General features: G+C 37.1%; 1 protein-coding gene across 1 annotated transcript; it reads left to right on the forward strand.

Annotated features, from left to right (window-relative positions):
• The first annotated feature begins 665 nt into the window (after positions 1-665).
• LOC149246306 (cytochrome P450 709B1-like) lies at positions 666-3,218 on the forward strand. The gene is made up of 5 exons (XM_089455659.1): positions 666-954; positions 1,162-1,385; positions 1,786-2,036; positions 2,296-2,686; positions 2,787-3,218. The coding sequence occupies exons 1-5, from the start codon at positions 666-668 to the stop codon at positions 3,216-3,218; spliced, it is 1,587 nt and encodes a 528-aa protein (XP_089311785.1).
• Positions 3,219-11,133: the final 7,915 nt, after the last annotated feature.

The following is an 11,133-nucleotide window of genomic DNA, read 5'->3' on the forward strand; positions in this document are numbered from 1 at the left end:
TGGCCAAAAATTTCTCTTATGTGATTTCTATTGAAAGACTTTGCTTAATTCATTATGGATCACAGAAGCTTGAATACATAAATTTCTTATATTTTTAATTTAAAACATAATTATACTTTGAATGAGAACACATCTATATACATCTTTCAATTCTAAACATAATTTTTAATTATACACTAATATTTTTACTTAAAAAATAAAAATACAAAACTTTTAATTTAAAAAATTTATTAATAACTTCTAGATTATAAATTAAATATTCATAGTCACTTTTCACATTCGCTTCTAAATCCAGTTTTTTATTTGAAAAAATATAAATACAATTTTTTTCATTTAAAAAAATTGACGAAAATTTTTAAAATGTGATTTAAATATTCATAATTAACTTTCAACCTTAGTTTTCGAAAGAGGGACATGGAATGACAATTATGGGCAAATTGTTCCACTTTTCTGATAGGAAGACTGTCAGTTTTATATACACTATTTGTAATTAGCAAGTTGACGCTACCGTTTAGAACACGTAGGTTATCAGTGTGGCACTTTAGAGTAGATTGCAAGTCAGCGGTTTGGTGCACTTTTGGGTTCCAGCTTAGTCTATAAATTTGAAGTGTCTTTCATGGATACAGAGAACTATAGGTACAGAGTAGTTGTGTGAGGTTTTGATGATGGATATTGAGATTAAAAGCAGTGTTGAAGCATTGGTTGCTATTTTAGTTGTTTTGTTTGGGATCTTACTGGTTAACCTCTTTAGAGACCTCATATGGAAGCCTTATGGATTTAAAAAAGCTTATACAGACCAAGGAATAAGAGGTCGGCCTTACCGGATACTCATTGGGAGCGGGCCAGAGCAGAGGAAGCTTCTCAGGGAGGCTCATGCACAGCCTATGCAGAATATTTCTCATGATATTGTTCCTATAGTCATGCCACACTACCATACGTGGTGTCAAATATATGGTTCTCTAATTTATTCATTCTCTTTTCCTTAGAGACTTCTTTTACTTTCATATGTTGCTCTGGTAGTTATTGGCCTGCTAAAATCTACAACATATACTTTCTGCTAGTTATTGGCCTGCTAGAGTTTTGCAATAGTGTCAAGGTTGACACAGGGATTGCTAAACAGTTTGAAATCGATGTTTGATTGGGTAATTTGTTTGTCTTCAGGAGATACCTTTTTCTACTGGTATGGAATCCGTTCAATCCTCTACATTGCAGAACCAGAACTAATGAAAGAAGTTCTATCAAACAAGTTCGGGCACTATGAGAAGCGGACACCCAGGCCTCTTGTACTGGCTCTGCTCGGTCAGGGACTGGCCACCATAAAGGGATTGAAGTGGGTTCACCACAGGAGGATTGTAAACCCTGCCTTCAATATTGATAAACTTAAGGTTTGGACTCTTGAAACGTCCTGCAAACACAGTAGCAGTATAATAAGATTTGATAATGGATTGAAGATTTTGGCAATAGAGAATCACCTTATATGTTTAGGATTATTGAACATAGGTATGTTGGTCAGATCTTGCAGGCCACCATGAGAACGTGGTGTCTAATAAGGACGGAGTTAAGAAATCTAAAATTGACTGAAACTGAAAAGACTTGTCAATTGGAGAAAATTTTATACATGGCCATTTGATATCTTATTTTTAAGTGTTTTCCTCTAGCCTGTCAAATTACATTTTATATGCTGTGAATTTGCCCATCTCTACTAATCAAGGATTTGCATTAGCTAGACTGTTTGTTAGAGATTCTCTGAGCGTTGGAGCCTTATATAGTTCAAATGAATGACAGACAATGGTGAAGAGAATGGCTGGTTGCACTTCAACCATGCTCAATAATTGGCAAGAGATGGTGGCTCAGGCAGACTCTCATGGCAAAGAAATTGATGTTCATAAAGAATTTATAGCACTAACAGCAGATATCATATCCCATACTGCGTTCGGTAGCAGTTTCAATGAAGGAAAAGAAGTATTTCAATTGCAGAGAGAATTAGAAAAAATGGCTATTGAAGCTGAACATTCTATCTTGATCCCTGGAAGCCAGTAATTACAATATATTTATCTTTGAATTATATAGTTTTGCATGTGACTGCAAGTTCATGTGTACTTCTGCTTATGTCTTCTTTTAACATTCTTTGGGTGCTGCTCTTTTATGGGTCAGTGCCATAATCCTTAGATCTCTTACTTTTGCACAAGGGTCTACCAAGTGGTACACTTAGTCAATAGAGCTTTCGCACAAGTATAATGCTTCTTAGTACTTATAATTAAGGATTGTGGACTGACATTCGGTGGGTTTTTTCAGATATATTCCTACAAGCAAGAACAGGTATGCATGGCAGATTGATAGAAGGATTAGAGAAATCCTAAATTCTATAATTCAAAGAAGGTTGGAGCCCAGAACAACAGTAACCAGTCAGGTTGACTATGGAAATGACCTTCTTGGAATCATGATGGCTGCCAACAAGAAGGAATTGGGTGGCATTCAAAGAAATCTAACGTTAAGTATGGATGAAATTATGGATGAATGCAAACTATTTTTCTTTGCAGGCCATGAGACATCTTCCAATCTGTTAACCTGGACAGTATTCTTGCTTGCAATAAACCTGGATTGGCAGGAAATATTAAGAAAAGAAGTTAACAGTATTTGTGGCACGGGCATACCAGATGCAGACATGCTTAGCAGGATGAAATCAGTATGTATTCCATCACTTTTTTCATTCGATTTGTTGATTATTTCTCATTTAAGGTAGCCTAGTGACTGTGGTCTGTTTTCTTTTTTTTTCTGGCTGGCAGATGACTATGGTGTTAAATGAATCTCTACGGCTATACCCACCTGCGCATTCGATAATAAGAGAAGCATGCAAGGAGATGAAGCTCGGCCCGTTTTCACTTCCAAAAGGCGCACTCTTGAGTTTCTCAATTTTGGGAGTGCATCACAGTGAGAAGTATTGGGGTCCAGATGCAAACATGTTTAAGCCCGAAAGATTTGCAGATGGTCCTTCAAAGGCAGCTACTGATCCGAATGCCTTTTTACCATTTTCAATGGGTCCAAGAACATGTATTGGCCAAAACTTTGCCATGTTGGAGGCCAAGACTGTGTTAGCTATGATTTTGCAGAGATTCTCATTCAGTCTTTCACCTGCATACAGGCATGCTCCCATCGCTATGGTTACCATACAGCCTCAACATGGCATGCAGATCATATTTAAACGTATCCAAGTGTAAACATAATGATTCCTTCATGTCGTATCACTAGATGCCTACGTAGCAAACCAATAATCCCAGAGACATTTCAAAACCGCGTACCCAAATATGGAGGACATGACCTTTTTGCTGTTCCATTTTTTCCCTTTGTCAATACAGTGTCTTTTTAAAATAAAAATAATGTTAAAGGTTAGATAAAAATTGTTTTTCATGAAAAATGAAATATGGAAATAATATAATATGAAAATAATATAATATTTTGTTTAGGAGTTATCAATTCTATTAAGATAAACCAACTATATATATTTATAATTATATATAATAATAATATAAGTATATAAAAAAGATTTAAGAAAACTATACATATTTATAATTATATATAATAATAATACAAGTATATAAAAAAATATTTAAGAAAAAATAATAAAAATAAAAATAGTGTTAAATGTTAAATAGTAATTGTTTTTCATGATAAATTAAATAGGAAAACAATATGATAATTTTATTTTATTTATTTATTTATTATTTTTTTTTTTGGAGTTATCAATTCAATTAAGATATGTTATTTAAGACGAAACAACTATATATATTTATAATTATATATAATAATAATATAAATATATAAAAAATTATTTAAGAAAGCATATATATATATATCTATATATATATATATATATATATATATATATATATATATATCTTAATTACGAATTATTTAAGTGTTGAGAGGGATCAAATTTCTTAAAGTGCAAAACATGTAAATTGTCTGTATTCTTAGAGATTCGATCCTGTGTGTATTTTTAAATTTTAGTTTTGAATGCATAAATGGATCCAGTGACTTCAAACCTTATTGGGCACTTGCATTATGTAGACTACACAATTTAAATTACAATTCTACATATGTTTACTACACCTTAGACAAAATTGACAAAAAAATATACCTAAAAAGTGGTCAAAATGTAGAAGAATAAGACTTATAAATGTTTTAACCATAAATATTTTTTTATTATTAACTATGGATACATATATACATACATATATATGAAATTGATAGCCCCGAGAGTTAAATTGAGTGCTCAAATCTTCATAGCTAAAGCACCTTTGCTATTGAGAGGTCAAGGGTTCAACTCTCGGGTCAGGCTACCCTTCCTTTGGGTGAATATTTGTATCAATTGACCGACCTTAATGTCCATGAAGCAGATAGAAAAAAATATATATGAAGTTGATATTGAAATAAATTAGTTAACATGGATATTCAAATAGTTTATATAAGTTTTACATTAAATATATAATAACTATCCATCTTTATCACACAAAAAGTCAAAACATAAAATGTTTTTTTCATTATATTATTTTTCTCTAAAGTTGTATAAAATTAAGTTACTTTAAATGGACATTGACATATTTTTTTATTGTAAAGAGTCGAGGGCAAATATTTTTACCACATTTGAGTTATTATATCAATAACAAATAGATAATTAAATATTGTCACATCTCCATCATACAAGATTATAATATTTTTAATAAAGCTATCTAAACATGTGTGTTATTTTCTGTTTTTTTTTTGCTAAGGCAAGAGCGGATCCTTCTATTCAGTTAAAAAGGAGAAATACTGTACAAATGGCAACCTCGGCTGTGAGGCCCACCAAAATGACAGGCCCACCCCAACCCATGGTCGCAAGATGACAAAGTGAACCCAAGGATGTGAGCCCACCCAATCAAACAAGTAGTCCAAAACTGACTGTTGGATTCTAAGCTGAAGATCCAGCGGGTGAAAAACATATCGGGTGGCCAACAAGCTCACCTTTTAACAAACACTTCGGACCCGATGAACCCTGTAAACCATAATTTATAATCGTATCACATCCATTTTTGACATAACTGGCAATCACTTTTACCTCCCGAAATCCACCAATTGCGGGCGATTCCTGTGACGTTGTGCAAACAGCTCGAAACATAACAACTGTTTCGGACCCACCAACATGCACACTCATTCTTGGCCGTAGATTATCGTCATTTGATCCAACGGTTAGGGATCATATCGCTCGGACTAAAAGCCCTGATAGTTAGCGCGCGATGAGGGCGGTAATTCCTCCCCACCCTTAGCCACGTGTCGCGAGGTGAGTGGAATCGCTCCCGATTGTGAAAAACCACTTCTGGCTTAATGAGCATGCGATAAACTGGAAACCACCCTGAGGGAAGTAAAGCTGTCATAGGAATACAAGCTGGGGTTTTGCACATGCCAAGAAAATCTGAATTCCAGCACATGGGCCAAAGAAAGATGAAGATCCCGCCTTCCGGCCAGCCCTCTGAGACTGCTGGTTTGCTATTACCTGGGTTAAGGAGGCCAATATAGACTTGCATCCTAAAAAGGACCTCACTTAAGTCGTAACATTTCATAATGAATCTAGATCAACGAGACCCCGTCTCTGTGGCTCTATTTTGGAAAATTCCTGATGCTGCTGTCAGTCGTTGATGGCCCTGGATGAGCATTCCTCCTTCAACCTGTCATCTGTTATCTCCTCCCACCAGCAGCACAAGTCGATATGCTTATTTCGTACTCCCTCATTTGCAAGCTAGTCCACCACTTTGTTGGCTTCCCTGCGAACATGCACCAACCTAAGAGTTCTCAGCCTTTTTAGGTGCACTTGGATTCTTTGGTAGACTTGCAGAAGCCGCCAGTGTTCTGAGATTTTCTCAGGAGTAGCGCCAACATTTATCCTCTTCACTGATTTAATGACTAATTCGAGTCAACCTCAATGATGACATTGTGAATGTTGTACTTGAGCAGTATTTCCAGGCATAATTCCATCACCATGAGCTCAGCCATATTGTTTGTTGCTTTTCCTAGATAACTATGGAAGATGACTTGTATGTTTCCTTCCTCGTCCCTCAAGACCCCTCCATAACTAGCTTCTCCCGGATTCCCTTTTGAAGCCCCGTCTATGTTAAATTTTAAAAATCCATGAGAAGGGGGTTGCCAAGAAGACTTATCTGCTGAGGTATTCTTGTTAATCTGCATAGAACCATGAGGGGGATGAACCTTCAGCTCTAAATTCGCCAATATTCTGGCCTCTCTTTGACCGACGGGTTTGCTAGTGGCTGCATCTCCCAGGATATGAACAGTCTCTTTGAGTTGTTTAAGGATTAGCTTAAGGATGTAGCTCACCAGACACACTTTCTCCTTGAAAATCCTATTGTTGCGCTCCTTCCAGACATTCCAGATTATGAATCCTGGGATCAGCATCTAGGCAGAGTTAATGATCTCATTATCCGAAAAAAAATTTGGCCAATTCTTCAACGTAGTAGTGATGTCATTAATATTTCTGTCTGTCTGCTTGAAGACTTCTCCAACCCATTTCCAAAGTATTGTACTGAAAGTGCATCTCTTCAGTGGATGATTTGTAGTTTCTTCCTGTTTTCTACATAAGTGACATCTTGAGGGGCTAACAAAGCCTCTTTTTCTGAGGTTCTCCCATGTCAGAATCTTGCCCTATTGAACTAGCCACTTGAACAGTTTGACTTTCATCCAATTAGGATTTTCACAGATTTCTTTCGACGTCTTATCAGTGTTTGGAAGGTTAAGCCCTGCGTCTATTCTTTTGGCTTCCTTAAGGTTGAAGAGACCAGTCTTGTTCTTTCCCCATCTTAGTTGATCGTTCAAGTTTGAGTTCAAGATTTGTCTCTTGTCTAAAAGACCTTGAAGGGATATAGCTTGAGTATATAGCATGACCATTCCATTGTAATCTGGAAGTTTCCATGTTATCCATTTTCCATTGTTCCTTGATTGGTCCCAATAGTCACTTACCCACTTTAGTCCTTTGTTGATGGTATCGGTGTGAATGTCTGCTAATTCTTCACTTCAGAGATTGTCCTCCTGCCACCAATTATCCTCCCAAAACTAAGCCAGGTTTCCATTTCTGATCTCCCAAAAGCTGTGGTTTTGGACTATGGCTCTATTCTCCCATGCCTTGTTCCAAATTGCAGAACCTTTTACTTGTCCTGACATTCTGATAAGATTTTTCTCCTGCCATTCACTAGCATATTTGTGCTTCCAAAGTTTTGCCCAGGGGGCTTGTATTTCTTTCAGCCATCTCCACCAGATTTTGGCACCAAGAATTCTGTTAAGAATTCCTAGGTCATGAAGACCCAAGCCACCATGGGACTTAGGTTTGCATACTCTATCCCATGCCACAAGGGCCCATTTCTTCTTTTCTTCACCTTTCCTCCAAATAAAATCTCTCTGAATGTTTCTTATATTAGTAATTACACCGGCTGGTGCTGGAATGGTAGATAGCATATAGATAGGGATACTTTGGAGGACAACCTTAGTGAGAATCAGTCTCCCTGCTAGATTCAGTGCTCTATTTGTCCATTTACTAATCTTATCTTTTAGCTTGTTAAGAACAGGCTCCCAGATATCCTTGTGAAGCGGTTTGTCAGTGAGAGGAACTCCCAGGTACTTCACAAGCAGTGACTCCCTTTGAAAGCCCAAAATTCTGGAAAGATTTCTTTGAATTGAAATATCCATATTGAAAAAGAAAATCTTTGATTTAGTGAGACTTACCTTTGTGCCTGCTGCCCTAGCAAACTCACTCAGAATCTGTTTGAATGCTTTGGCTTCCTTGATAGTGGGTGTGCCTTGAAGCATAGTATCATCCACAAATTGCTGATGTGTCACCGTGTCCCCCCCTTGAGTGAGTCTCAGCCCCTGAATTCTCCCTTCCTTTTTAGCAGCTATGATAGCTCTTCCTAACCCTTCCATCATCATAATGAAAAGGAAATGAGAAAGAGGATATCCTTTCCTGAGACCTCTAGAAGGCTTGAAAGTTCTGGAAGGAGAGCCATTGAGAAGAATTGAACATATGGCAATGGTAACTAGCACCATAACCCATTTAATCCAATTGTAATCAAAGCCATAGGCTTTTAATATTGCTCTTATGTATGACCAGCTAAGTTTGTCATAGGCCTTTGCTATGTCCAGCTGCATTATAATTCCTTCCTGTTTGTTGGTAATGAGTGAATGAACCATTTCATGTGCTTGAATTATATTATCTACAATGGCTTCCTTCCACATAGCCCGTTTTCTCCTCTGACACTAGGGTTGGGAGGAGAGGTTTGAGACGGTTGGTAATGACTTTGGATATAATTTTGTATATCAAATTGCATAATGCTATAGGTCGAAATTTGTCTGGAGATGTGGCCTTATCCTGCTTGGGGATTAAGGCTATGAAAGATTCATTGAGCGCCTTTAATACTTTCTTAAATCTTCGAGAGTCTTCCACTACCTCCAGGATGTCCTGTTTCACTATCCTCCAACAAACTTTGAAAAAGTCCACATTAAAGCCATCCAGGCCTAGTGCTTTCACATTTTGCATCTCTTTCACAGCTTCCTCAATTTCTTCCTCTGTTACTGGTCTATTGAGATTGAAATTATCTTCTCTGATAACCAATTTAGGGATGTACTGAGTAAATTTTTCTGTAAACTAGTATCTGTCTTCTGAGTTTTCCTGGAGTAGAACCGTCCCCATCTCTTCATGAGTGTTTCTCTCTATTCCATGCTGATCTGTAAGTTTCACAATTCTATTGTTGTTTCTGTGAGCTATGGTGGATCTGTGAAAGAATTTGGTGTTTCTCTCCCCTTCTTTAATCCATTGTACTCTGGATTGTTGTCTCCAGAATATTTCCTCTTGAAGAAATCTATTGCCCCACTCCTGCTGGAGTGACTCTGCCATCTCTTTCCTTTCATTTTTATAGCCTTCTGTGATAAGAATTTGGTTTATTTCCTTTAGTTTCTTTTCCACCTCTCCTTTAGCTTTGAATATGTTACCAAATTTCTTTTTATTCCACTCTTTGAGTCTACCTTTAATGTGTTTGAGTCTGCTGTGAAGAAGAAACATCTTTGTACCTTGAAGGTGAAGCTCTTCCTTCCACCATTTTTCAATGTTTGTGAGGAAATATGAATGTGTGAGCTAAGCGTTCAAAAACCTGAAGGGGGTGTTCCTTGGTTTGCCAAAAAGAGAAGCTTCCAATTGTATAGGCCAGTGATTTGAACCCCCAAAAGGTAGTATGAGTACAATAATGCTGCTTCCCCTGAGAAGAAGTTCCTCTGAAACCATAAATCTGTCCAATTTTGAGGCCACTTGGGTAGGGCCCCCTCTTTTGTTATTCCAAGTGAAGATTCCATTGCTTGTTTCCATTACGACCAATTTCATATTGGTAATGAAGTTCTGGAAGGAAACCGAGTCTTGACCAAGTATTCTATTTCCTCCTTTCTTCTCCATGAGTGATTTTGTTATGTTAAAATCACCACCAAGAATCGAGGGTAGAGCTGGGTATCTCTTCTTCATATCTTCCAATGTTGTGAGGAGTCAAAGAGTCCATTGTGTTTTCATTCTGTTCTTGAGTGAACTCCATGTTGGTCTATTTTTCTTTCCCCTTGCTGTCTGATTCTCTATACTCTCTTTATCCCCTCCATCAGCTTCTTTTTCTCCTAAGATCTCAAAACTATTGTAGCTAGTCGTTTTATCATTCACAATAGGGTTCTTTTGTGTCTTCCTTCCTCCTCCTTTTCCTTTTCCTCCTTCCTTGGTGAAACCTGTCTGGTCCTTTCCTTTGTTGGTGTTTAGGTTTTCCTCCCATGCTCATGACATTTGTGACATCTGAACGGGATATGTTCATATTCAACTGTTTGAACCCATTCCTTGTCATAGACTTCTAGAATGACCTCATATGGAAGGGCTCCTGATAGGTCCATCTCCACACATATACAGGCATAGGATGTATATTTTCCCCTTAGAGTTGCCTTTGAAATTTTTAAGAAATGACCTAATTTATTGCCTATAGCTTTTAAATATTCTGGCATCCAGTAATCTAAAGGTAAGGAGTATAGTCGAATCCATACCGGTACCGAAGTGAAGGTTTCTTGTTCTGGCACAAAGTTCATTGTCCATGGCTGCATATAGAGACCAGTAGCTGCAAAGAAGTATGGCCCTCCTTCAAAAATTCTGTCTCTATCTTCCATGTTCATAAACACCACAGTTAAAAAAACTTTGGATCCAAGATGTATATTTAACTCCCCCTTTGGTTTCTAGTTGTATTTTATCTAGGTGTACAACGCTTTCTCTGATGGCCATATTCCCATAAATTTTCATATGATGGCATAGTTAGCCATGTGATCCCTGTGCGCTTGCAAAGCTGGATCATTCAGAATAACCCGAGGTTTAGTTATGGTCTTGGGTTTACAAGGCCCCATCTTGGCTCTGTTCTCTGATCCATGACCTTTGCCTTCCTCTTTCTCCTCCTGAAAATCTTCTTCGTGGGCCCTGTGATCTGCATGGGTTTTGCTGCCTTCCGCCTTCTGAGTTTTGGTGTTTTTTTCCTTGACCTCCAAGGGTTGTGGAGGTTTGTTCTTTTTCCCTCCTCTTCCTCTGTTTGCTACCATATTACTGTAGGATCGAGTGGAGCTCCCTCCTCCCTGTGTCTCCATGGGTGCTTGTTGCCCTCTGTCATGCGCTAAGTTAAACCCTAGAACCAGAGTCGGCTCCTTCGATCAAACCTCATACCCTTTTGTAACCCATGAAAAACCGTTTTTTTTTTTAATTATAGTTGACATCATTTTTATTTAAAAATATTTTATTTTTACTTTAAAAACATGGACAAAATCATAGTTGGCATTTAAGATACATTCATCTTAAATTGAAAAATATACTTATCAACATTATTAATAAAAAAATATATTTAAAAAACATATACATATTTCATCAAATAACAATGGGAAAGGAAGAAATTACCCATCAAATAACCATGCAAATGGAAGAAATGTAACAACACTAAGGTCATGTACTCCATATATGGGTACAGTTATGAAATGTTTGTTGGAGGATTGGTTTGCTACATAAGCATCTAGTGACACAACAAGAAAAAATCATTATGT

Source organism: Pinus tabuliformis, chromosome 7, assembly GCF_031772625.1.
Source record: "Pinus tabuliformis cultivar Carrire ecotype Pingquan chromosome 7, CPIR1, whole genome shotgun sequence".
In the NCBI taxonomy this organism is placed as follows: domain Eukaryota; kingdom Viridiplantae; phylum Streptophyta; class Pinopsida; order Pinales; family Pinaceae; genus Pinus; species Pinus tabuliformis.

Excerpts from the sequence above, each read along its gene's own strand:
- LOC149246306 (XM_089455659.1), top strand. The coding sequence starts at position 666 with ATGGATATTGAGATTAAAAGCAGTGTTGAAGCATTGGTTGCTATTTTA. Across the intron at positions 1,386-1,785 it reads TCAATATTGATAAACTTAAG|ACAATGGTGAAGAGAATGGC; the intron begins GTTTGGACTCTT and ends AATGAATGACAG. Across the intron at positions 2,037-2,295 it reads ATCTTGATCCCTGGAAGCCA|ATATATTCCTACAAGCAAGA; the intron begins GTAATTACAATA and ends GGGTTTTTTCAG.